Source organism: Rosa rugosa, chromosome 2, assembly GCF_958449725.1.
Source record: "Rosa rugosa chromosome 2, drRosRugo1.1, whole genome shotgun sequence".
NCBI lineage: Eukaryota > Viridiplantae > Streptophyta > Magnoliopsida > Rosales > Rosaceae > Rosa > Rosa rugosa.
The window spans coordinates 69248575-69275396 of record NC_084821.1 but is presented as its reverse complement, the minus strand read 5'-3'; the positions used below and the strand labels follow the sequence as shown (position 1 = coordinate 69275396).

Below are 26822 nucleotides of genomic sequence, written 5' to 3'. Positions count from 1 at the left end.
GAGTGTAGATCACCCTGATAAAATTTCAGAGCTTTTCATATAGTGGTTGGTCAAAAAACGCTGCTGGACCTCTTACAGGTCCAGTTTTCCAAGCCTCTCTAGACAAGGAAATTGGACTGATTGTTTGAAGGCCTTACACTCAAATCTAGCTCTGGAACTCTTCATAATAAATGATCCTTGGGCTTTCTAGATTTAATCTGGAAAGTTTCAGCTCATTTGAACTGCCGTCCCTCCTTCCTTGTTTAGCTCGGTTTCTCCTAGCCGAAGTAGGAAAATGTGCTAAAGTTGACTTTTCATGCTTCCATGCTTCCATAGTAGGCTTTATTTAGCCTCTAAATATATATTTCGAACTTGTCGACAATATATAGCTTGAGCCACTGACATTGGCTCAATTTCTCCAAGACGTGCCTTGTGAGGCCAAAATGCTCATTTTGGGTCCAAACAGACCCAGATCAATTACCAAACACTCGAAGAAGAAAGAAAGCTTGGGTCCCCAATTCACCAAAGCTCACCCACTAAACCTTAAGAAAGAAACACACTAAACCCTCCTCAATTTTCCGGCGACACCTAATTCACCAAAACTCAAGGACTTAGACTTCGTCGCGCTTCGGTAAAGGCCAGAGGTTTGTTAAAGGTGAGAGATTTCACCTTGGGCTTGATGTGTAGGGGAGTAGAGGCTCCTTGCCCATCTGGGCCGGTCAGAAAATCGATTTTGCTGTACTGGGTGTCGTTGGAAATTTGTAAGATTGAAACTTTGTGGCTTTTCTTTTGGAGGAATGGGATTGCAAAGAAAAATAAGAAGAACAAAGAAAATGCATGGTTTGAACATGATGAAGAAGACAAAGGAGCAGTACTACTGCTTGGTCGTGAAATGAGTAAGGATTAAAAAATTAAAATAAAAGTGTAGTGGGGAAAAATTGATATAAGCCGTTAGATGTACTTATTAACACGTGTCACCATGTAGTTAAAAGCTTAGGTAGATTAAGTTGATAAGGAGCTTTGATGGGAGTCCTTCTATTGAGGACCACTGAAATGACTAGTCAACTTTTATGTGAGACCTACATTTCGATCACATTTCCACAAATTAGCTGTTAGATGTTTAGATATTCCATTTATGTAATTTCAACCAAATTGAAAATAGTTAAGACATTCATAATCATAATCTATCAGTTATGAACATGAACGGTTCATGTTTGACATATTTGGTTATTCCATTAATTTGATATAGTTCGGTAGCTTAATAATTAGCAATTTGGAAGAAAATTTTTAGAATTGATCTATTCATACATACATAAACATCTAACGGTTGATTTGTCGTAATGTAATTGAAAAATGGGTCTCTCAAACCGTTGATTAAAAAGTCCTTAATTAGTCATCATTTTAGTGGTCTTTATTAGAATGGCTTCATAGTTTTGATTTCGATTCATACGAGTTAATGAACAATATCATCATAAATATTTTTTTTTATCCTAATCCAATTTCATAAACAAAGGTAACAACTTGTCTTTATGTAACATTCTCTTGGATTCTCAAAACTTATGTCACTCCACTTCCTTGGGGCAGAAAACTCATCGTTGTCTCGGCTGTGTTCAGTGTTAACGGAGGCATAAAAATTACATTTTTCTTTTTTTATGACAATTTTTGAGCATGTTTTAGGATGGTTAAATTTGGATACACATCATTCAAACCATAGGATAATATATAGAGTTTCTTTGACTCACAGCGCATGACGTTGACATGACGCATGACTTCTGAAAATATGCAACGAGCTTGATTTTCACGACTTTTGGTCAAATGCAACCAAATTCCAGTTGGCGTACGTTTCCAATTTCCTCGCTCACATCAAAAAACCCGGTTCACTTCTTCTTCTTCTTCTTCTTCTTCTTCACCAAAACTTAGCGTCAACGACTCTTCACGACTACAGAGATGGACCGACCCGACTCCTCCGACTCCTCCCGGCCCGTACTCTCCGACCGGGTCCTCATAAACGGCGCCGTAACGCCGGTCACGTTCTTCGCCGACGGCGTGCTGCGGTGGACGGAGAGAGGCGAGAGGAGCTTGATCGTCGAGAAGGAGGTCCTCTGGGTCAAAGTGGAGGGTCCGAAGATCAGAATCGGAACTCTGGTCGACGGCGGAGGTGGAATCTGCTGCGTCGGCAGTAGCGGAGGAGGTCTGGTCAGGAAGGACTTGGTGTTCGAGCCTTTATCAGAAGACTCGCAGAGGCTCTGGTGCCAGAAGCTTCTCGAATTCATCGATTCTCTCGGTAACTGTCGAGCTGTTCTTGTTTCAGTTTCTTTTAGCTCAAGCTAAAGTTCGATCAAGTTCCATTTTTTTTTTTTTTGAATTGTTCTTAATTTTTGATTTTGTTTTTGAAAATAAACAGGACGGCCGAAGAGGTTGTTTGTGTTTGTGAATCCATTTGGAGGGAGCAAATCTGCTTCGAAGATTTTTGTTGATGAAGTGAAGCCGCTTTTTGATGATGCTGGTGTTCAGTTTACACTGCAAGGTAGATACTAGATAGTATATGTTGTTGTTGAGCTTTCGGTTTTCGGTTTTCGGATTGTTGGTGATACTTGGAAATTTGTGTGCGTATGTGATTTTCAGAAACTCAGTATCAACTGCACGCGAAGGAAGTTGCGAAAACTCTAGATCTTTCGAAGTATGATGGCATTGTTTGCGTCAGTGGGGATGGAATCTTGGTTGAGGTTGGTTGTAGGTTTAGTAACATGTAGTGCATTTTCGGTTAAACTCCTTTCGAGAGCTGGAATGGTTTCGAAGTAGTAGTGTTGAATTACAAACTATATTCTCACAGGGGATCAAGTCTGATATATCATTAGTACTATTTGTATGTGTGTGTGTGTAGATTAATTTGTCTGGAAGATACTTGTGCATATATTAAGCTCATCATTTTTATTGTTACAAGTACCACACTTTTTAGTAGGTAGTAAATGGACTTCTTGAGAGACAGGATTGGGACACTGCAATAAAGATGCCTCTCGGAGTAGTTCCTGCAGGTTTGATACTCTTGATCTCTCAATTTTATATTTTGCAGTACTTTTGTTTGATAAGTTTGAAACCTTTAAAGTCCTGGAACGTGAGCAAGACATAGTCTCTAGTCGCTAGACAGGATTATTTTTTTATTTTATTTTATTTAATTTTATTTTATTTTTTTTCATGAGCAATTTGGACAACTGATGTTTCCGCGTTTAGGTACTGGAAATGGAATGGCGAAATCTCTTCTAGATTCTGTTGGTGAACCTTGTAAAGTATCAAATGCTGTTCTCGCCATTATTAGAGGTTGCTTATGGTATTTGTCAGTATATTTATTATTCTCTCTCTCCCTCTTGATTATTTTGTTAAGTAAATTTCTTCATGTTAAACTTACTGACAGGACATAAGCGTTCACTGGATGTAGCTACCATATGGCAGGGGAAGACAAAATTTTTTAGTGTGTTGATGCTCGCATGGGGTATGTCAAGAGTTTCACCACAGGATAGTGTGGATTTGATACTTTAAGCAGTGTCTTTTACCCTTTTTCTTGAAAATAAAATAAAATAATAATAATAAGATTTGGACTGGAATAGTAATATGTAATGAGTTTATTTCCTTTCAGGCTTAGTAGCAGATGTTGACATTGAGTCTGAAAAGTATAGGTGGATGGGAAGTGCTCGTCTAGATTTCTATGTAAGTTTTAACATCTCAGTTGTTATGTTCTAGTCCACTAGATTATGCCTTGCTCGCTCTGTTATTTGTGTGTTATGTATCTCTGGCGAGTTGCTTGAAATTGGTTAACATGTTGGGATGGTAGTGAATGGCAAGATATTAATATTTTAATACCAATTGTTTTCTTATTTTAGGCCATTCAACGAATTGTGCATTTGAGGCAATATAACGGATCTATTTCTTTTGTGCCTGCACCTGGCTTCGAAGGGTTTGGAGAGCCTACTAGTTACAATGACGATGATGAATCTACTAACACTGATCCAAGTCAAGAAAAGCCTACTAAGGTTCGACAACTCGGCTATGAGGGACCTGATATTAATCTAAAGAACATGAACTGGAGAACAATCAAAGGACCGTTTGTTTCAGTGTGGCTTCACAATGTACCTTGGGGAGGTGAAGACACAAGGGCAGCTCCTGATGCCAAGGTTGGTCTGTAAAATTGCATGACATCTCTGCTTCAGATATTTCTCTGTTCTACAGTCAGGGAATGTTTATATGAAACAAATACTTCAGAACTTATTTGTGTAAAAAGAATAATGCATGTGTGCTCCTTGTATGCAGTTCTCAGATGGTTATCTAGACGTTATAATTATGAGGGCTTGCCCAAAATTGTCCTTGCTCTCGTTAATGACGGGGTTGAGCACTGGGACTCATGTCAAGTCACCATATGTGCTATACTTCAAGGTGAGCAAGATCAAACTGCTGAGCCATATAATTTACTTTGCTACTTTGAAGTTAGGAAGCTTTGCTACTTCAATACCAAGAGCTTGGGAGAAGGTCCAGTAACTTTTTTGCATCTGTTGATTCTGTCTCTTTTCCTGCAAACATGCAACAGGTGAAAGCTTTCATTCTAGAGCCTGGTGCTCTCGCTGATGATTCAACAAAGGAAGGGATAGTGGACTCAGATGGTGAGGTCCTTGCTAGGGGCAAAGGAGCATACAAATGTCATCAGAAAACACTAATGGTGTACGATAAACTTCAAATAACTTTGGATCAAGGTTTAGCCACTCTGTTTTCCCCTTCCCCGGTGTAACATATACATTTTATATGGATTTGATTTTTCGTCACACAGAGAAATACCACACATGATAGTCGTATTTGTTCATTCTACCCTACATATAAGGCCTCAACAACAAATTAGAATATTAGATCAGACAAGGGATCGAGTTAACATTCCTTGGGAACTTGCTTGCTGAAAAAATAATATGCAGGTCATGTTTGAAGATTTTGCTTTGATGTAGTGTGCCTCTCTGATCATTTGCTATATATGCTCATCTTGATAAAGAACGAACCAAATACAACAACAAAGCAAAAGCTATTTTTGTGCTAATTGACTGATCACAATTCCGATAGATATCATGTAAGGGAGACACATGCATGTTTTGCTTCATAGTATATTATCCTTCAAGGCTTGTATTTCACCTAGTTGGAACCCATTGATTAAAGAATGAGACCCCCTAAAGTCCTAAACCGTAAGGACCTAACTGCGATTAGGGAAAATTGAAATGTAGCGGAAAGGTACACATATGCTTGCAGGCAATTAACAAACATGGACCAGTTGTACAGATATGGTACACCCTTTCAATTCAGAGTAGAGCTTGCAGTTCAATTCCCATGTGAAGCCAATGTCCTTGCAGCCTTGGCTTGCCAGAGCTTGGAGGGAGATTTGGGCGGGAAATTTCAACAATTTACTTTGTACAGCCAGCTAAAAAATCAGTCTGCCCAGCTATTACTGAAGAAGTCAGAAAGTAGGTGAAGGCAGTTGGGAGATTCAATTTTTCTGCCCAGCTATTCAAGATTCTATTCTAGGGAAGTGGGAAACCTGTGGAAGAAGGAGCATTATCCTTGTCAAATCTAAACTCCTCACCATGTCAGTGTATTCTCTGCAATTTTCTGAGAATGTAGGTGAAATGGAGTTGGGAAATTGAATATATTTGGCTTCCAAATCAAGGCCTTCACTGTATATAAAGGCCCTCATAGTTGTTGCTCCTAAGAACCATATAACCTCTTCCTCTCCGTAAGATTCTAAACCCCTCTTCTTTCCCCGTTCTCTCTCGATTTCTAAATCCCTTTACCATTTGAATGCTAATGGACGCTTTGTTCAAGCAATCCATTGTCCACTTGACTTGTTTATGGAATGGGAGGAATAGGAAAGAGGGTTTGGGCAGCCGAGAGCTTCAGGGCAGCCAGGCGCAAGGTATAAGTCCTCGGTGGTTGTCGCTGAAGGTAAATACTTATGTTATGCTTTGCTTTGCTCGACCTTTACAATCTTGTTTTAAGTCAGATTACTTGTTTCCTTGTGATTTTTCTTTGTCCAGATTACTATCCTTTCAGCTTGCAATCTTGTTTGATTTTTCTTACTCCGGTTAATTTTGTTTTAAATCTCTATTTTCGTGAAAGAAATAAGTAAATAAATTGATTAATGGTCTTGCTACGATCTGAACCAGCCCTATCAAAACCATTGCGCGCTGTACCTATATAAGAACAACTTGTTGTAATGTATATATAGCTATTAGGTAAGGTTGATTCAATGTTTGAGTTAGATCACTGAATTCTACGTTCATTGTTGTTTAGTTAGGTTCCCATGTTGTTATCTGTGTCTTTTTCACTCTGATATTATAAACTGTTATATGCAATTTTGGACATTCGTTCACTCTTTTATTATTTGCAGATTTGTTGACTTTCATTTTTTTTTTTTTTGGTAATCAATAAAAATATATAAGAGTGTTGCCAAAGGTAACAACAAATACCCTAGCATACGCAACCATTTAATCTTTGTTGTTTTGTATTCAAATAATTTTGCTGTCACAAAATATGTATAAATGTTGATGACATATAAACCATGCTACTGTTTCCATCAAGAATCCGGTTTAATCAGATACATCACAGACATCTTCCCAAGTACAAAGAAAGTAAATAGTAGTAGCAAACAACTAGGAATGATTAAAGGAAGGACGACAATTGGACCAATCTTCAATCCGAGTAGGAAAAGTAGGTTGCTAATGCTCATATAATACATATAGAAGCCATGGGAAATCCATTTACTATGTTGAAAATTAATCATGTAAAATTGAATATGAACCACCTTTTGCATTGTCATTCTTGCTCTCAATCCTTGGAGACAGTAGAAAGTAATCTATAATTTTCATATGATAAAGTGAGACACCTTATGCATTGTAACTCTTGCTCTCAATCCTTAGAAACTGTATAAATTCTGTTGATTAAACTCTTGCTATTTCTACCTTACCGCTGCTTCCGGTTTATTGCAGAGGTTGGGATGGGAGTGAAGGCTTCTGATGGGGTGAAGACTTGAAGCATGGCATGGGAGTGAAGGGGCAAAGACTTGATATATATCTATTTTTGTTTTAGAATGACCTCTATTGGTTAAAATTTTAAGACCTTACACGTTATGTATTTTATCTCTTGATAAAATTCTCATTAGAATTTGGGGATTAGGAATCATCTTGATGCTAATCAAAATTCTGATTAGAAGTTGAGGATTGAGCTATATATGACTTCTACAACAGAGATACCACATGATGAAGAACCGAGTTGCTATGGAACAAGGCGGCTTGGGAAGCTATAAAACAACAGATTTGCTCAAAACAATTCTCAATACAACGGGAAGTAGGGAGTTCTCAAGTAGCTATACAAGAACAAGGCCCCTTCATTTTCACATTCAATTAGTTGGTTTATTGTTCAATGTACATTTTGGTTATCTTTCGGCAACTCTAATCGATCATTGGTAGTATACATATATCCATGGTTGATCTTTTTTATTTTGGTCCAAGTATTGATGCCTTTCCTGACAAAAAAGTCAATATTGCATTCACTTTCTTCAATTTCGTTTTTGTTTTTTGGAAATCCCTCATCTCTTTAGGCAACTCTAATCGATCATTGGTACTTTGGTAGTATATATATATCCATGGTTGATATTTCTTTTTTTGGTCCAAGTATTGATGCCTTTCCTGACAAAGAAAGAATCAACAACAACAAAGCAAAGCTATTCGTGATAATATATTTACCGATCACACTAATGCCCAACAGTATTTTGGGTAAGAACACAAAATTGGAATAAGGTCTGCCTAAAACTTAAGATTGACCAAGGCAGAAAATTTGGGAGGGAAGGTGTAACAGTAAGGCCCAGTTCTTCTGCACTTCTGTTATACGACTTATTTGAGTTATATCTGGAAAACTCTGAAGTAGGTGAAGGACCAATGACCTTTGATCATTGCATTGTTTGGGCCTCACACCCCAAGCCTATATTTGGGCCTGTGAGTTTCTGGTAAGCACCGTTCCTATTGGGGTCTTTAGGAAATCAGTATTTGACCACTCATGACGAAATTTATATATGATGATATACGATGATCGGTCAATGAAATTTGGGTCAAACATAAATGGAAATTTCTATCATACAATGATAGGAGTTTGAAGAAGTAAATTTAGAGAAGGGTGCTATTGCTATCCTATCATTTTTTTTGTTCACCATATTTGCTCATTACGCCCTATATTTCAATTTCAATTAAGTTATATTTACTTATCTAACACATTTCTCTTTTCAAAAATATCCTTATATGACATATCTAATTAAAGAATAATTTTTTTTAACGAAAATCTCTCATTTAATTTATACCAATAAAAAATTAAAATATATTAAAGTTTTTTAATAAAATTATAATCTGATTTACTTCCATTTTTTTTTCTTTCAGTTTAAATTTTCATCCATTTTAATCCATGTTAAAAGATTAGTAAGTTAACAACTATGGACAATGAATAAAAGATTGATTTTTTTTAATGTTTTACAAAGGGTATTGCAATGATGATGAAGTTAAATACTAATAGTTTATTAATTGAATCATCAATTACGATGAGGAGGCATCAAAATTTTTTTTAAAAAAAACTTAATAAATTAAACTTGGGTGGACAATATGAAGATTAATGTTATCCAATGAACAATTAAATAGTTTTTGTATTTAGTTAATTAGTTATGTTAAATTTTTCTTACATATTTGGATTTTAAAAAATTAGTTTACTTATTAGTCATTTTGCACTTGGGTAATTTAGTCTTTCAATAATTCAACTGTTTTGTAGGGTAAACTAAGAAAATAGTAGGGTGGCAATAGCCGCACCCTTTAGAGAAACAAGTTTTAGGGTACGTATGACCCACATACGGAAATAAATGTTAGACTTAGGTCAAGAGTTTGATCTTGCATGTAACAAAAAGATAATGAAATCAACATGGGGATCAATCTAAATATGTGCCGAAGATCTTGGAACTCAAAATTGGAACCTCAATTTGTACCCGCTATATATCTAAAAACGTAATTGATATCACTCCTAGCTACTTATTAATCAATTCCCGTCTTAAAACTTGTCACTAGGATCCTGAAGCTCAGAATTGGAACCTCAATTCATACCCGCAGTCTAAAAACATAATTGATATCATTCCTAGCTACTTATTAATCAACTAATTTAGCTAACTAAACAAATTAGTACGCGTACGTAGATTCCAAAATCGCACAAGGCCATGGGTGCCTGCGTTTTTGGCTTGACCCCTTATCTTTACAAGTCGCAACGAAAGAGCAATATGAACACGTCTCCATTATCCTTTTCTCATTTTGGAATGGACGTAGTCTATAAGCAATATATTCCTTGGAAACAAAGTTAATAATTTCGTGCATCACATCATTGCATGTCATATACTTCATTTGGTTCTTAACTTTGTTAATAGTACATCTGTACATGCGTCTTGCTTTGACGTTTTTGTAGTCTTGTTATTATAAAAAAGTGTGTGCCTAGCTAATATGATGAATCCTAGAGACCTCAAAATGGTTACTGTCACCGACTCACTGCTCTAAGTCTAAGCCACTGTCCTCTTTTATTAATTCAGCCTATCTTAAATCATTCTTAATCCCAATCTTCCATAAACAGCTATATGTAGTTTTGTTAAAACGCTAGTTAACATTGCTATCAATCATGTATATCAATGCATGGGTCGGAAACCAGCTAGCTGGGGCTGCTAGCTAGGCTAGGTGATAAGTATTACAAAACAGATTTGAATATTTGATATGCTCCGTATGTGTTGCGGTTAATAATGAACGATTTTGTACGCCATTTTTCAACGTGGAACTTTCAGTCACGTAGATGTGCAAAACAACACTACTATTAATTCATGACGACATAGTTTACGGTGCCTCGATCGACACTTGCCGAAGTGCGTGGTGAGGCATGAACTAGAAGATGACGGAGAAAGAGAGTTGGGAAACCCTAAATGAATGGAGGAGAACGAAGGGAGGTGATGACAGAGATAGAAACTTGGAGGAGTACTAGCTAGTCTGGAGTTATCACTTAGAATCAGTACAAATACTCGATGAGATTCCAACTAAGCTACTTTGTTCAAAAACAAATTGTGCCCTAGGAAAACAAGTTGCAGTGATCGAGAATCATATGACGTACTGCATGCATATTCGACCTTTTTGTCCATGCATGATTTGCCGAGTCTTCTTATATTATAAAGTACATGTATATGATGAATCCTAGACCATAATATTGTATTTGTACGTAGTGTCACTGACTCACCCTATCCTCTTTTGTTCCGGCCTATCTTAATCTTAGTCTCCTCTCACAAACTACAAAGTAATGCAGCTACGTCCTAGTTTAAACTTCAAACAAGCTAATTATGCCATTTGATCTTAACAATCGTGTATGTTGATGGTTGGGAAACCACTAGACAAATCTATATTGAATTGTACGAGCGCATGGAGAGTTAATTAATACCAAAAAAAAAAAAAAACAAAGTGTTGAAATATCTGAAAATAACTCACGTAAAGTGCAACCACTTTACAATAAGTGTAAATTGATTAAAATATTTCATAGAACACTTAACATTTGTAATTCATATATAAATGTTAAAAGAAAAAATACATGAAATAAACTATTTTGCGAGCTTCTTCATCTTACCCTGTAAATCAGTTATATATTGTTTTCTACAGTTGTCCAAATATACGTATATGAGTGGAGATACATGTGGCTGTCCGTCAATGCCTAATTATCACTAAACTATCAAAATGATGGCTTTTGATCCTAGGAAAGAAACAACATTGTTAGATGTGGCCGAGACTATATGCTAAGCCTTGTGACTCATTCATAGGTTCAATTTATATGATAAGGTCAAATTAAACTATACTATTTGTCCAAACAAAAATAAACTATAGTAATAGACAAATAAATATCTTAATTCGAAATCGAGATCATGCTCGGATCACTTTCTTGTCCTTAGCTCATTACAATAGTTATTTACTATTATTCTCTTGCATGCATACTGCTCCAGATGAGAATTGCAATTAGTCAAGTAATTTGTTTTATTTTCTTTCGCAAAACACGTGGTTTATTTAACCAATAACAATCTATTACCGTTAATTACTCCACTAATTAACTCTCCCACACAGCGCAGCTATAGCGGACTACTTGATTAATTAAGGAAACAATGTACCATTAATAATTAAATCTGGGGTATTAACAAAAGGACGCACACCGTAGTGTACGGTTTAAGCTAGAGAAATTACACCAATCTATCTTGTGTGTTTTTTTCACTTTATGTTACCTATGGTTTGAATTTGGGACCTTTACACTTACTTTTGTTCTTTATTTTGCGTTACTTTCACTTTTAGGTCTAGCTTAATTTTCACAAAGAATTGGAAAATGACATCGAGTTTGACTCTTGGCCGGTGATTGCTGTAATCCGTGGATTTGGCCAACAATTGCACTACTGAGATTGGTTATGTGTGATACTATTGAGGGATCTTTTAGCCTTTTCTTACGTTGGCTACATGTATAGTTGGAAGAGTCCGCCACCTAATGAAGGGTTCACAATGATGTTGGTAGCAATAGTCTTGGGAGTGCGGGGTGCCATGCGATGTCCTATGGTTACTACGTACTTTATTGGGTGGAGGTTCTAACTCGTTCAAGCATATAATTTTATAGGAGCTCGTCTATCAATCTATGCATATGCTCAATAGATGCGCTACTGTTTTCATGCAATAATTTTTTCCTTTTAAGAGTGAGGAGATTTAACGGTCTTTTATTGCAAAGCTCAAATTATATGTAGTAATTTTCTTTAAAGAAAAAGAGGCCCAAAAAACCATAAATTCAAAAAGAAAAAAGAAAATGATGATCAAGTTTTACACACAAAATTCCAAAATGCTGAAGCTGAGAGGAAAATCTTTGAAGTTCCGACCAAGTACAAACGCGGAAAAGAAAAGTAGGCGACTAGGCGTTACGTGATTGCATGATTCATTAAATTCCCAACACTTGCCCACTCTCGCATCTACAAAACCCCTCGTACTCGCTCCCTCTATCCAGCATTACTTACCCTCCATCGGTCCATCCCTCCCTAACCAGTCCACCCCAAAGTCCACCCACCCAAATTACCAAAACACCCCTCATCCCAGAGCTCGTACCAAAATGCCACGCAGGACAAGGACATCATATATCGAAAATAAAAGAAAAAAGGCCCACAACCGCCTGTTGTGGTAAGGTTGATTCCACGGTCTAACATGAAATTTTTATGTCTAGCGTTTGAGAACTAACTCTCACCAAAATTTTAGATTCGTAAGCTTGCGACGGTGAATTAATCTGACTATGCTAGAATATATCCTCGTGAACCTCGACCTGAATAATCAAATATTGATCGGATGAATGTGTTATCTTGTTAACATAACCGAAGTGTATTGCTACCGCACTCTCTCGATAAAAAAAAAAACAAAAAAAAAATGCCACGAAGGACAGCGACATCAGATATGGGAAAACAAAAGAAAAAACGACGACGAATGCCAAGACTCGACGTGTTTTAGAAGCGCCTCATATTTTTTTTCCTCTCTCTCTCTCTCTCCCTTAAAAAATAAATGCCCTTTTCTCTCTCTAAAACCCTCCCTCTCAAATACTGCTCTGTCTCTCTCACTTTCTCGCTCTATATGATTACGTACAGATCAGGCCGAACCTTGCCGTGCTTCGATTCCTATAGAGCTCCAGCTTCTTCTCTCTAAGGAAGCTCAATTTCCTAGGGTTTTAGTAGTAGCCGCGGCTCGCACTTCGATGTCGCCGTCGTCGTCGTCGTCTTCTTCCAAGTGCTGCTACAATTCCGAGTGCGGCGAATTGAAGCCGGAGCACCCGAGGAAGGCCTGGCGCCTCCGCACCGGCGACTTCGCCGAGCTCTGCGATCGATGCGCGTAAGCTCTCTAGCATTTCTTTCTCTCTCTCCGTTTTTTTTTTGCTTTGCTTCGTTTTCAAAATGGTTCAGTGGCTTCTCTTGCTTTGCTTCGATTTTACGGCGTCGTTTTGACGTTTGATTTGGGATCCGGGTTAGGGTTTTAGGGGAGGAGTTTGCTAAATTTGGAGGAAAACGCACGCACTTGTTTCGAGAACGAAGATTGGGCGTGTTTTTTTTTTTTGTTTGGGAGGGTAGTTTCGGTAAATTGCTCTTAGCTTCGTATTTCTTCGTTGAAATTTGATTGTAGGCGCTGAATGATTGTTGACTTCTGTTAGCTCATTTCTATTTAGTGTGTGAAATGAGAAAGTGTAACTTTGTTTACGGAAGGTTTTGATTGCTTCGTTTAACTTTCTCGCTCTTACGGAAGGTTTGGGAAGTGTTTTTTTTTTTTTGTTAGGTTGTTTGTTGATATAGAATTTTGTTTTCGAAAATATGTTTCGATTCAGCGTAACTAGCAGGTAGTTAATGTTAGGTGAATGTAACCCGCATTTGCTTATACTGGCTTAAGTTTAGGTAGTTTTGTGGAACGAGAAGCTTTTACAGTCTTGTTTGTGTGTAGTTGTTGATATTGAGACCCATAGAATGCAAAGGAAATAGCTTTCTGGCAAACAAAGGAAAAAGAAAAATTGTGTGCATTGAAAACCTTTAAAGAAAAGAGTAAACAGCAAAATGATAACTTTTTATTGTTTTGGGTTGATAAGGGATAAATGTTTGGATTAGAATGAGACTACTGATTGAGGAAATTGATGGGGATGAGAAGTTTTTTTGTTTTTGAAGACTCAAGGGAAGAGAATGATAATTTTTGCAGTATTTAAAATGATGTATACAAATATAAGTCGAATAGTATTTCCAATGTGGGCCATTGCAAACAATAGGGATATTGCAGATCCTCCTCACAGACTTACATGGGAGACATTCTGAGCTGTTAGATTTGCAACTTATTAAGACCTTTACTTTCTAGCAAGCTTAATTTTAAGTTAGTAAGTTAGTGCCAAAATTTAATTTCCATATAGTAGGGGTAGACAGGGGAATGATATTCCCCAATAGACTTTAGGCTTTCTATCTTTCGAGTTTTTAAATAGTTTATTGAAATTGTTCAGACTATAGTATAATCTCTTAAACAGTTCACTGGAACTTCGTATTGCTCTATCTAATGAATATGCATTAGCAGCAAAACAAGAATAGGAATTGCAATTTTAACAGAAATTCAGAGGTTACAATTTTTTGTTATTAATCTATCTAAAATTGGTTTCCAAGCAGGCCTATTTCTTATTTTCCTTTAGTTTGCATTTATTATTTTTTGTTTTATCTTGAAATAGTGACAATGATATATTTGGACGGTCTTTAGTAACAAAAAACTGATGTTGGATGGTGGCTGGCATCAAATTGAATACTTGAACTTGGAGCCAAAATTTTGTAAAGGGACCAATTAAATTAGAACATAATTATTTTGTAATTATTCATCTGCACATGTCTGTGATGTTTGCGAATTTACATGTGTGCTTCTGATAAGAGATTGAGACGTCCCCATTTTAGTGTATGAATTCTACCATGTAATGACTGATGCAAACACACCCTTTATTTTGTTCGAATTAACCCATAGACAGAACTAAAATCACATTTAGACCCGTGTCCTTGTAAGAGAATTAACTTATCCCCAACATGTATTGTTAATCTATTATGTCCATTGGTCCCTCCCTAATCTAATAGTTTATTTATGTACAAGTATTGGATCCATATCCTTGCGGTGGTGTGTGTGCATGTGATACAGATATATGGAAGGTTTTGGAGTTTGTGCTTGTTTGCTGAAGTGATTTTCCTCCCTTGTAGTCAGATGGAAGTGGATTATTTACATATGTATTCTTCATTTCTGTAATATGGTAGTGTTTTGGTGAAGAATCCCATTCCCTTTGCCTATACTATATTGCATGCTTCGTAATGATACTGAAATATTTTCTCTTCTTTCCTTATGTGAGTCAAGTCTCATTTATGAAGAAGGAAGATTTTGTGAGACTTTTCATGTGAAAGCTTCTGGGTGGAGGTGTTGTGAGTCGTGTGGAAAGGTGAGGGACATTCCTTTATAAATAATGTACTAAATTTACTGATTTAGTAGATTTTTACTGTAAATGTTGTTTTGATTAGTCTTACTTTGCAGCGGGTTCATTGTGGATGTATCGTTTCAGCTCAAGCCTTTACCTTGTTGGATCCTGGAGGGATTGAGTGCGTAACATGTGCAAGGAAACATATTGTTTTGGTACGGATGTTTCAAAAAGTTTTTATGTTTGAATGTTTACCATCATACTCTTCAATTGTCAATGTTCAGCTACGTGAACATTTATATAAATTGCCCCGTTTGATTTACAAATTCTCTTTTTGTTAATTCAGACATCAAATCCAGCATGGGCACCAACTTTGTTCTTTCATTCACCTTTATCTGATAGACTGAAGGACATGTCTGGCAAAAATTGGACTCAGTTGGCCGGATCTGGTCCTGTACCATGGAGGCAAGCACCCAGTTTATTCAATTCTTCAATTTCTTCATCTGAGTTGCATGGGAGGTTGCCATATGATGTTGATGGTTCAATGGGAATTAATAAACTTAATGCCGGTGAAAGAGTATCAGTCCATCCCTTGGAAAAGAAGAAAGCCGAGGATTTCTCTGAAAGATTAATGAAAGTGAACCTTGCAATTGGCACACCAGTTAGTTTTGAAAATGGGAATTCAGGTAGTGCTTCCTTTACGGTATCTTCCAGTCTAAGATAAAACTGGACATGTCAACTTGCCATGTTTATTTCTTCTTTGCTGCAAGAAAAAGCTATGGTTTGATGGCTGATTGTTGTATATATTTATGTTGTAGGAAATAAATGCATGGAGCAAAGCAGTTCATGTTTAAATATATCTCAACAGCCTGCCTCTTTGAAGGAGGAACCATCTACTCCACAGTTTGTCCTGTCTGTACCTTATGTATCAGCAAGTGAAACAAATGGTCAAGTGGTGGTTACGGGAACCAATTTGCGGCCTGCCCTTCCTATGGTAAAGCAGTTCAATGGTACTTTACATAATGGAGTTGAATTGTCTGGTGATACTCAGATCCGCAATGCAAGGCCTCGAGCAGATGCACGGGGAAGAAGTCCATTACTTCCACGGTACTGGCCTAGATTTACTGATCAAGAGCTACAGCAAATGTCTGGAGAGTATCCTTTGATTCGTTATCTTGTTTCTTCTTTTTTTTTTTTGTTGTCTGTCCTTTACCAATTATAGCTGTTGATGCTGTATGTAGTATAAATTATGATTTTGTCTATCCTTGACCATATTTAAGTTCAAATTCTGTCATTACTCCATTATTTGAGAAAATGCTGAGCGCAAGTGATGCTGGGAGGATTGGACGTCTGGTGTTGCCAAAAAAGTGTGCAGAGGTGTGTCCTTAAGTTTCCTCTCCTGGACCTGGCATTTTGTTTCTGATGCATAGTGTTTGGTAGATAAGTTTTAGTTTTCTATGATTTTTTATATTATAATTATCAATATTCCCGCTATGAGACAGGCCTACTTCCCACCGATTTCTCAGCCTGAAGGATTACCGCTTAAAGTCCAAGATTCGAAGGGCAAGGAATGGGTATTTCAGTTTCGCTTCTGGCCCAACAATAATAGCAGAATGTATGTTTTGGAGGGGGTTACTCCTTGCATACAATCCATGCAATTGCAAGCAGGCGACATAGGTAATGGTTTGATATCACTGAAGAAATTCTATTCGAGTGCACTGTGTTTATGCTTAAGGAGTTCTATTCCAGAACTCTGCCAGCACTTCGTGAAGGAGTTCTAGTTGACTTGGTTGTGTGTCTTTGATTTTCTGGATTTTCTTGCACTGCATTATTTGTTCTTAGATATGATTGATCTCTTGGTACTGTATTTGACGGATCCTGTTGTGAATATGTGTGTGTGTATACTCTACTGGTTGTCCTGTTAGTTTCCCATAATTCATCCATTAAGTTGCTTTGTTCCTCACTTCGACACTGAATAGTTAATCTGTTTCCTCAGTGACATTCAGTCGATTAGAGCCCGGAGGGAAATTGGTTATGGGGTGCAGAAGGGCTTCAACTGCCCCATCTGATCAGGTTTGGCCTGGCACATCCTCCTTATCCTTGTGACTATTTTTATGTTGTGAAATAGATGGTTTAAGTGGCATGCGTCTGGGATACTGTATTTTTGTTCGAACACCAGATAAACGGTATTGATGCTCTTTAATTGAGTGGGATGATTTAGCTAATACCGTATATATCTTGGACTCTGCAATTGGACTAGTTAGTGATCTTTTGTTGCTTGCTTTTTTGTAACTTTATGTTGATATTTTGCATTTTTTTTCCCTACTGCTCATACTCATCTTTAATTTGCTTTTTGTTTGCACTTGGCAGGAAAATGATACAAACAAGATGGGGAATGGAGTTTCAGCCCATGTAGATGTTAGTATAACAGATACCAAATCTGGTGAAGTTTTTTCAAATGTATGTTGTATAATAAAAGATTCAGAAGTCGTATTAAAAACATTTAAGAATCACGTAGCTTTTCATCAATGAACCAGGCTGAATTGGCAGATCCTAGTACATTTCCCAAAGGTGATAAGTCAAGTTACATATCAAAAGAAGTAGAGGGAGCTAAATCTTTGATCTCTCGAAAAAGGAAAAATAGCAACTTGGGGTCTAAGAGTAAGCGCCTGAGAATTGAAAAGGAAGATCTGATAGAGCTGAAGATAACATGGGAAGAAGCTCAAGGACTGCTTCGCCCTCCTCCTAACCATGTTCCTACTGTTGTGGTGATTGAAGGTTTTGAGTTTGAGGAATATGAGGTATATATATAATACTCCTGTTTTTTCTTGAAGGATTGACATTGCCATGTGTTCTTCATAGTTTTTCTCACTCAAATCTTCTTGTTCTCCTTGCAAGAAAGACGTACATCTTTGTATTCCATTTCTATAATTTCTGTTTCTTCTTTCCCCTTTATCACGATATAGCATGGTATTGGGTTGCGGATTACCGTTTGCTACTTTATTCTGACTTCCAAAACTCAACAAAATAAATACTAATGAATCATGGAGAGCTTCTTTTACTAATTAAATACCCAAGTTGATTGTGACGATATTATATATGCTATAAGCGTTTTTATGTTTTCTTTGCTCTCTTTCTGGTCTGCCACTGATCTCCATTTCATCTGTTCTGGATGCAATAATCATTTTTCTTGGTTTGAGCCTTTACTAAACAATTTCAAACTGTGATTATTCTCTTATTTTTTGAGCTGAATAAAAAGGAACGATACAATGGGGGTTGACCTCACCCATGGTTCAATCGTTCTCAACCCCAAAACCCAATTCACATGTCCTTTATTAAAGAGGGAATTACTTCTTCGCTTTTAGTAAATTTAAACACCATGGTGTTCATATAGGATTAGTAGGACCCCCATTGTTTGGATTCTGACATCGTTATTTCACCTTACAGGATGGTCCAATTCTTGGGAAGCCGACACTTTATGCTACAGGAAGTAAAGGGTGAGTCACTGCCTACCAATATCTGTCCAAGAGTTCCAAATTAGTTTCTGTGGTATTTCTGATGCTTTACTTTAATTTTGTATTCCTTAACCAAATTTATTGATATAGCGCTAGTGGACTTATTAGCATTTTTGTGGGTAAGATATGTTGTTCACATAGTGGTGCCTGAATACTGCTGCTAGGTGAAATATTTTAATTATTGACATTTTTCCCTGAATCTTTTAAAGAGCTAATAAGACGGTAATAGTTTTGGTTGTCTGCTATTCTTTACTGGTATGTTCTATTTTTCTTTGTCTTGCATTTTCTGTTCTAGGTAAGCAAAATCCAACATTTCCTTTATTTGTATGTATTCTTTTTATCATGTACCAGGGAAAACAATTTAACATAGTTGATTTTTCCTTTTCTGGAACTTCTAGTCTCCACATAGGCGTGATGTATATACTTGGAGTTAAACTTAAATATGCTTTGCTTCTGTTCGTCAGTATTAGCTTTTCTGTCTCCCTAATATGCTAGCCAATTCTAAGACTTCGTTTCTTTTGTGCCAGTGAGAAGATTCAATGGGCACAATGTGAAGCCTGTTGTAAGTGGCGCAAATTGCCTGTTAATGCCCTTCTTCCCTCAAAGTGGACTTGCTCAGATAACTCATGGGACCCTGATAGGTAAAACAGACATTGACTATAGGCTTTTGAGTTCTCACGAATACTGATGCCTGAACTTGGTCTTCCTACTATTTCGCTGTAGGAAAGGACTCAAAGGAGTTCATACAAAAACAAAACGAAAAAAAAACAATAATTTAGTTGAGCCTCTGGGTGTTACTAACTTGTTGCAAAATGCTACCAGGTCATTGTGTTCAGCAGCTCAAGAGTTGACAACAGAACAGCTTGAAGATCTGCTTCCCCGTTGTAATTCAGGTATGAATGGATTGAAACAATTATTCTAATTGTACTTTCCTTCTATCAGAGATAATATTCTGTGACTCATAGGAGTCTAACTTGGTTTTGAGTTATTCTCCTATCTGGCTGCCTATATATTATGCATTGTTTCTTTTTTTTTTCTTTTTTCTTTTTTCTCGTGCAAGTAACAACTGTTTTGATAGTGTTAGTTGTATATCATTTCAATTGATCAAATTTTCATTTTTTTTCCATCAAAACAGTTGCTCCTAAGAAAATAAGGGCTGCTAAACAGGACCCAGATAACATTGAAGCTTTGGAGGGGCTTGATACACTTGCAAACCTAGCTATCTTGGGAGAAGGTGAGTCACTCCCAGCATCAGCTCAGGCCACAACAAAGCACCCCCGACATAGGCCCGGATGCTCATGCATTGTCTGCATCCAGCCCCCTAGTGGGAAGGGTCCTAAACACAAGCAAACGTGCATCTGCAATGTATGCTCAACAGTGAAGCGCCGGTTCCGTACGTTAATGATGCGGCGCGAGAAGAATAAGTCGGAGAAAGAAGCAGAAACTACACGCAAAAAGCAGCAGCAACAGCAATTACTAGACGATGAGACCCTCCTATGTGGTAACGCAGGAAGTAGCAGTCCAAACAACAAAGTGGAGGTCCTTGAGCTTTCTGATGATGACTTTAACAGGACGAAATCTCCAACTCCACCTTATAAAGGCCAAATTGACCTGAATATCCAGCCAGAGCGGGAGGAAGATCTATCACCTGGCTCAGATTCTGGTGGCGTGATAAAGTTGCTCCAAGATGCCACAGAAAGGTATCTCAGGCAGCAGAGGCAGAGTTTGTCAACCTCTGGTGGTGGTGAAAGATCAATGGGCAACAAGTCGCAGCGAGCTGGAGGTGAAGCAGGGGGAGAACCACTTGGCAACATTGCAATTCTTGGGAATAGCAATCATGATAGTGGCAATGATCATCCTGCAACTTTATCTGTCAAAGCTTCAGCTTCCATGACAGCTACGTGATAAAATCAATGGATTCCATTGTGCAATGATATGTCAATGGTTTTGAACCAGTTATAGTTTCTGTTGTACATTCATCACTGACATGGCGTCTCAGGTTGTATATAAAGAAGAGAGGTAGGAAGAGGGCAACTTGTCTGAGAAACTATAGCTGGGGATTTGTTGTTGTGCTCTCTATAGTTGTATAAGCGGTAATTTATAGGGAACTGATGACTGCGACTGATGTGGGTGGAGGTTGAAGCTATGTAGTTCCATTTTTAGAAGCTCACCTTGCTGTCTAGTGCAGTAACATTCAGGATGTAACTTATATCTCCTTTTCGGTCACAGGAGTAGAAATTGCATTCACCCAATTGTGTATTTTACATTTTTTTCACGCAAATTTGAGCAAATATTAATTAATTGATTAATATATTGTTCATTTCAATCTTTGTCCGGTGAACATTAATCAGAGTTTCTTTCTTTTTGGCAAATTTACATAAAACAAGTTACTATAAAGCAAAATACAGAAAGAATAAAAAAGGGTAATTTTATTTTTCATTTCTTTATTTTTCTCAATTCTAGGTAAAGGTGGCGAAGACAATCTCTAGTCTGTATTTAACTATTTATATTTTATAGCATGATGAGCCTGAAAAAATGATTGATTAGAGTTAAACTTGGCAGAATTTGTTGATGCCCAGAGTTGGCACCCGGCAAATGATTTGGTGTAAGCTTCAATCATACAGCCAACAGTATGGGCATTTTTTTATTTTTTCAGGTTTGAAATTATTGATACGACTTTTTTTCATGTGAATTTCCTCATTTTCCTGTTGATGCAATATAGATCCATTTCATTCACATTTACAAAGCAATTGTAGAGTAAAGAGTTTGTCAAACCAGTATTCAACCTAAACCAAGTGCAATGGCAAAGATTTGTCCCTTTCAAAAAAAAACTTGTCTCCAGAGGACAGCTTATTAAATCTTTGAAGCTACCTTTTAATTAAGGACTACACCTTTACTTGACCAATAGTTTAGGTACCTGCTTCAGAAGAAATCCTCAAGATGGAAACCCCTTTCTCATTGACCAATAGTACATGCTCATACTCTGTAAGTTGTTAATACTCTAACTCAGCTTTAACACTGCTTGATTTCAACCTTTTCACTCAGGGTAACAATCTTGACGAACAACTGTCTGATTGTTTATATTCACACCCCACACGAACCTCTTCCCTATCAAATTAATATTAATGGGGTAATTTAGTTTCACCACCCAACAGCCCATTAAGTCCCTTCTAACCTTCTTTATAACGCTAACTATATTGGAGAACATGTCTTGCGGCTAATTTGCTACCGTCGGCCAACCCAAAACTGTCCACCCATTGTCTGAAAAAAACGTTGACTCTGACAGCGGCCATTTCCACGACGCCTCCGGTGAGGGAAATCCCATGTCTCCCATCAGTATGGGCATTCTTATCACAGGCGTAGTGACAAGAGGAAGGTCGAAATAACCTAACCTAAGTTTCCTATTTTCTCTCACCAGGTGAGAGTTGAACTCATGATTCTTACAACTATCCTAACCTAAGTTTCCTATTTTAAACAGTTTTCTCCCACTAGGTGAGGTGAGAGTTGAAAACATCATTATTATGACTAATTAATAGGTCACGGCTGCTCTAACTTAATTTCAAAGGAAATTTCTATTCGTTTTTTAGCATCTTTCAATACCTTAATGAAATCATCCAAACTTGGATCAAATTTTCATTACATATTATCTGTACTGTACCTTGTCAAAAAAAAAAGAAAAAAAAACTATAGTGAATTGCAGGGATAACCAAGACATATACTTCTTAAATTTCTAACAACCAAAGTCTTTAAACTAGTCATATCACCCTTTCAAAAAAAAAAAACTAGTCATATCACACAACATACATTTTTCTTTTACCTGCCAAGAAAAATGAGTTTGGTATGAAACCATACTCATGGACATATACTGCGAAGGGATTGAACAGGGTTCACTTGGATATTTATGACTATTCATCAGTAGCTTGTAAACATAAATAGTCAATTATAACAAAGCCATTTATAATTAGGCCAGAAAAGTGAGCAAGAAAATTATCCCAAAAAATCTTTACCAACAACTATGGTGTGGCTCTGTGATTGGGAGGAGAGAAATGTACGACCAAGTCAACCGAGCTATCTTGAAGAAAAAATAGAAAACGCCATGACATTTGTGAATCCCTCAGCAATTTTTCAGGTCAATTTGGCTGGCCCTGATATCAAATCAATCCAAACCCTCAAAAAAGGAGCAATCCTCATCCAAAAATAAGGAAACTTCGCTTCTCGTCCATTTTGTTGGTGACAGTTTCTGCTTTTGTCCTCCTTTGTCTTCCTCCTCATTCATGCAGAGCAGCAGCGGAGGAGGAACATGCAGAAACCCCAATCCCATTTCATTAGCTTATACAGTACTACGTAAAAATAAATTTTACTTGATTGGCTTGTGCATTACATGATCTCAATCTACTTGTTCTTCTTCTTCTTTGTGCACCGAGTTTCTTTTCACATACGTAAGGAAACAAAAGGGTGAGTTTATATAATCCAGTCAAGATGAACGACTTATTTTCGAGCTCGTTCAAGAAATACACCGACCTGAAGCAGCAGGCCTACCTGGACGACATGGAGGCAGGGAAGGAGAATATTAATCTTGACAAGTTTTTCGAAGATGTAGAGAATGTGAAGGAGGATATGAGACAGGTGGAGAAGCTCTACAGGCAGCTACAGGAGGCCAATGAAGAGTGCAAGATTGTCCACAATGCGAAAACCATGAAGGAGCTCCGGACCAGAATGGACTTGGATGTGGAGCAAGTGCTCAAGAAGGTGAAGATCATTAAGGGAAAGCTGGAAGGTTTAGAGCGTTCGAATGCAGCTCATCGAAACAACCCGGGTTGTGGACCTGGTTCTTCAGCTGATCGAACGAGGACCTCAGTTGTTAGTGGGTTGGGGAAGAAGCTTAAGGGCATGATGGATGACTTTTCGGGGCTGAGAGGAAGAATGACAGCTGAGTACAAGGAGACAGTGGAGCGTAGGTACTTCACTATAACCGGAGAGAAAGCAAGCGAAGACACGATTGAGAATTTGATAGCAAGTGGAGAAAGTGAGAATTTCATGCAGAAGGCTATTCAGGAACAGGGGAGAGGTCAGATTATGGATACCATTTCCGAAATTCAAGAAAGACATGATGCTGTGAAGGAGATTGAGAAGAACTTGATCGAGCTGCATCAGATATTTTTGGACATGGCTGCTCTTGTAGAAGCACAAGGGCACCAGTTGAATGACATTGAGAGCCATGTTATGCATGCTAGTTCCTTTGTCAGACGCGGCACGGATCAGCTTCAAGAGGCTAAGGAGCAGCAAAAGAAGTCGAGGAAGTGGGCGTGCATTGCTACACTTCTTGGAATAGTTCTTCTGATTCTCATCCTAATTCCAATATTATTGCAAGTTTTCCCACATATAATGTAGGTATAACACTTCTTGTTTCTTGTGATTCTCATCCTAATTTCAATCTTAACAAGTTCTGTCACATGTAATGTAGGAATAAATGAGAGGGGGTCCTTGACTTTCTTTGTTCTTGGAGCTGTGAATCCCTGTCTGTGAATGCATGTGTACTCGGATTTTCACCGTAGGAAGGAACATAATTAGATCTTCAGAAAAGTTTTGTTTGTGCGGTTTCAATGTCTCACCCGATCCAACTTGGTGACCCAAAGCAAAGTAGCACATCTAGACATACCGAAGTTCAATGGGTTCATTTCACATTGGCGCGTTCCATAAGGTTTTGAAACTCAGTTGCGTTCACATTTGGGGAATCCTGTAAGCTTTTGAATCTCTGCCAGAATCTCTTGAAATTCTTATGCAAGAGATATCATGACATAGAGATCATTTGTAATAGCAAATGTACTCTCATTCTATGAATGACACTGCAAAAGCAATCCCTACCCACTATTACCATCTGATTTTGATGAATCTATTCATAATTCCAGTATTATAATCAAAATTCTCAATAGCATAAAAAATAAAACACAAAGCCGCACTGATTGTGGCTATCCAAGATTCTTATCAGTAGTTTAATAGAAAAGGCCAAGGCTGGTGCACCTAACCAAAACCAGATTTCGAGAAGCCTGTGATAGTTATGGCACTAAGTAATATAGTACTGATACCATACTTTACAAATGACAGTCAATCATTCAATCATCAAATAGGTTAGTTTCTCAAGTGCCCTGTAATGGAGCATCCCCATTCATTTAAATCAAGCATATTACAAATCTGGAAACCAACTTTCAGTACTTCTAGAATATAGTTTGATTGCACAAAATACTAATATTTAGTCCAGAATTGCAGTCATACGCAAAATATATAGGCTGCAGAAAATTAGGAACCCTTCTAAGAAATCATTGAGGTTCCAACAAGTAGCTGTATCCACACAAAACGCTATATATCGAACCTCCCATGGAGAAACACCGCGCACCCAAATATTGACAAACTACTCCAACCATCAATCAATTACCAGCATTGGGTAAAGCTGCCATAAATGAGTTGTAGGATGATTCGAGATCAAAGTGAAGCTGCCTGGCCTGTTGCTCTGTCAACTCATCGGCTGCGCCCATCTTTGCCAGCCTTGCAATCCATTCCTTCAACTTCACCTTCCCCAAGAAATCCGGTGGCAGAAAGGTCAGCTTATTGAGAGATGTTGCGAGGTCCGAGAGTAGGGGGTGCACCTGATCAACTGCAATCATATTCAACTTCAATGAGTCCATTGCCGTAATGAAATTCTGTGTGCACTCTGCCACCGCAGCGGCCGATGAAGTCATGGAAGAAGCTGCAGCAGCCCTGTGCTCCACTGTGGCAGGAACCCCAGAGGTCACAAGGCGGTTTATAGCTGCTGGGCAGTCCATCTTATATGTGTCTGCAAAGCGCTCAATGCTTGGGATGGTGTCTTTAAGCGTGGAAGACAAAGTCTTAAAGTGAGCAATGAGTTTCTGGCATTCAGTCTCATACGCTGATGAAGAGATCACGTCGCGAATGTATGCCCTTTCAAGCTTCTCAGTGGCCTTTATAATGGCGTATAACTCAGAGAAATTTTCATACATTTCTCTTTCACGCTTGTCATTCCATAGCTTGACCTCCATTTTACTAATGTATATACCGATACGTCTTTGAAATAGAGAACAAGAGCTCTTAGGGATGCGTGTGTATGTCAAGGATTGGAGAAGAGGACGGGACACGCGCAAAGAACTTTATTCACTGAAGAAAGAGCAAACAAAGAAGAGCATGAGACTTCATCACTCACTCAACAACAGAAACATTCTAGCATTAGATGAGCAGAAAACGATTTACTTTCATCTACTGAAAAGCATCATAAGTTCATAACACAGATGAAAAGTCTAATACAACATTAGTCTGAGCTTATAAATAAACGTAACACATAATCTTTGCAAGTAAGAAGCAGATCAAGAATAACAGAGCTAGAAAATCCAGACTACAACCCCAAATCCTGGTGAGAAAGAAACAGAAACAACTACCATTCTACCTAAATACTTCATCTTCAGCATCACAAACATACAAACAATGCCTTAAAACTCCATTATGTTCAGTAAAAGCCGCTATCTTTCTTTCTTAATCAGAATTCTAATAAAGCTCAAATGACCTGAAATCTGAAATCTTAATTAAGAAAGAGAAACCCAACTAAAATCAACCAAACCAGTACGAAACAAGTTTTACCCTTTTCAACTATGCAAACATAGAAGCCATGGCCCCCATGATGGAAGCCATGGTCCTCATCTCAGGCCGCCATGGAGACCACCCTAGAATCCGAACCAAAACAACAACACCCTAAATCAGAACCAATCCCCAAACGCAAAGAAGATTCTGGGTGGGATGAGAGAAATTACCTGAGAGAAGAAGTTGGAGTGGTTCTGGGTTTGAGCTGAGGAGAAAGATTGGAACTTTATTTTTGTGGTTTTTGGGGGAATTTAAAACAGGGGGGTGTTTCTCGAAGGAGGAGAATTGCAGGGAGAAAGCGAGAAAGGGGGGTTTGGGTTGCGTGTGTGTGAGCGCATGATATTATTGTTTGTTGCTGCTTACGCCATCTACGTGTGTGGCAGTTGGAAAGCGACCCGGCCTTTCTAATTTCTTGCGCTCTTTCCAATGACCCAGTCCTAACACGTCTTGCCCGCCCGTATTGTATTCGGATCCCGAAACCATCTACCCGGAGCCAAATATCTAATCAAGTATTCGACGATTGAGAGTTTTTAATGGGATCGCTCCACGTGGATGGTATGGTCGATCAATTCTGAATTATTTTCGGTTTGGTGTTTTCCGATAAAGAGTATTTTTGTGATTGAAAAATAA

At 37.9% G+C, this 26822-nt stretch overlaps 4 protein-coding genes across 8 annotated transcripts; 3 read left to right on the top strand and 1 right to left on the bottom strand.

The window, feature by feature from the left end:
* The first annotated feature begins 1814 nt into the window (after positions 1-1814).
* LOC133729723 (sphingosine kinase 1) lies at positions 1815-4959 on the top strand. 3 transcript variants are annotated; one of them, XM_062157287.1, is made up of 10 exons: positions 1815-2263; positions 2384-2506; positions 2605-2705; positions 2942-3014; positions 3211-3297; positions 3392-3469; positions 3614-3684; positions 3858-4148; positions 4285-4407; positions 4559-4959. In XM_062157287.1, exons 1-10 carry the CDS (start codon positions 1927-1929, stop codon positions 4754-4756), a joined length of 1482 nt encoding a protein of 493 aa, XP_062013271.1. In that variant the 5' UTR covers positions 1815-1926; the 3' UTR covers positions 4757-4959. The 3 variants fall into 3 exon arrangements, with proteins under 3 accessions (XP_062013271.1, XP_062013272.1, XP_062013273.1); XM_062157288.1 differs by lacking the exon at positions 1815-2263 and having other exon boundaries at positions 2473-2506; positions 2939-3014; XM_062157289.1 differs by lacking the exons at positions 1815-2263; positions 2384-2506 and having other exon boundaries at positions 2924-3014.
* Positions 4960-12597: 7638 nt separating this feature from the next.
* LOC133729722 (B3 domain-containing protein Os07g0563300-like) lies at positions 12598-20873 on the top strand. 2 transcript variants are annotated; one of them, XM_062157286.1, is made up of 14 exons: positions 12598-12950; positions 14973-15054; positions 15147-15245; positions 15377-15716; positions 15849-16185; positions 16311-16407; positions 16533-16707; positions 17027-17103; positions 17401-17448; positions 17568-17831; positions 18478-18527; positions 19073-19186; positions 19368-19438; positions 19681-20873. In XM_062157286.1, exons 1-14 carry the CDS (start codon positions 12817-12819, stop codon positions 20448-20450), a joined length of 2658 nt encoding a protein of 885 aa, XP_062013270.1. In that variant the 5' UTR covers positions 12598-12816; the 3' UTR covers positions 20451-20873. The 2 variants fall into 2 exon arrangements, with proteins under 2 accessions (XP_062013270.1, XP_062013269.1); XM_062157285.1 differs by having other exon boundaries at positions 17401-17490.
* Positions 20874-22687: 1814 nt separating this feature from the next.
* LOC133729720 (syntaxin-124-like) lies at positions 22688-24419 on the top strand. The gene is made up of 2 exons (XM_062157281.1): positions 22688-23932; positions 24010-24419. The coding sequence occupies exons 1-2, from the start codon at positions 23025-23027 to the stop codon at positions 24017-24019; spliced, it is 918 nt and encodes a 305-aa protein (XP_062013265.1). The 5' UTR covers positions 22688-23024; the 3' UTR covers positions 24020-24419.
* A 238-nt stretch (positions 24420-24657) lies between these two features.
* LOC133729721 (vacuolar protein sorting-associated protein 28 homolog 1) lies at positions 24658-26521 on the bottom strand. 2 transcript variants are annotated; one of them, XM_062157284.1, is made up of 3 exons: positions 26363-26518; positions 26193-26275; positions 24658-25715 (listed from the first exon to the last, which is right to left on the bottom strand). In XM_062157284.1, exon 3 carries the CDS (start codon positions 25598-25600, stop codon positions 24971-24973), a length of 630 nt encoding a protein of 209 aa, XP_062013268.1. In that variant the 5' UTR covers positions 25601-25715; positions 26193-26275; positions 26363-26518; the 3' UTR covers positions 24658-24970. The 2 variants fall into 2 exon arrangements, with proteins under 2 accessions (XP_062013268.1, XP_062013267.1); XM_062157283.1 differs by lacking the exon at positions 26193-26275 and having other exon boundaries at positions 26363-26521.
* Between the last annotated feature and the right edge of the window lie 301 nt (positions 26522-26822).

Bases quoted from the DNA above. Each gene is read 5' to 3' on its own strand.
- LOC133729721 (XM_062157283.1), bottom strand. From the start codon at position 25,600: ATGGAGGTCAAGCTATGGAATGACAAGCGTGAAAGAGAAATGTATGAA.
- LOC133729720 (XM_062157281.1), top strand. From the start codon at position 23,025: ATGAACGACTTATTTTCGAGCTCGTTCAAGAAATACACCGACCTGAAG.
- LOC133729722 (XM_062157285.1), top strand. From the start codon at position 12,817: ATGTCGCCGTCGTCGTCGTCGTCTTCTTCCAAGTGCTGCTACAATTCC. The intron at 16,408-16,532 runs GTGTGTCCTTAA...GCTATGAGACAG, and splicing joins TGCCAAAAAAGTGTGCAGAG to GCCTACTTCCCACCGATTTC. The intron at 17,491-17,567 runs GTATGTTGTATA...TCAATGAACCAG, and splicing joins CTGGTGAAGTTTTTTCAAAT to GCTGAATTGGCAGATCCTAG.
- LOC133729723 (XM_062157287.1), top strand. From the start codon at position 1,927: ATGGACCGACCCGACTCCTCCGACTCCTCCCGGCCCGTACTCTCCGAC. The intron at 2,706-2,941 runs GTTGGTTGTAGG...ACTTTTTAGTAG, and splicing joins GGGATGGAATCTTGGTTGAG to GTAGTAAATGGACTTCTTGA. The intron at 3,470-3,613 runs GTATGTCAAGAG...ATTTCCTTTCAG, and splicing joins TGTGTTGATGCTCGCATGGG to GCTTAGTAGCAGATGTTGAC.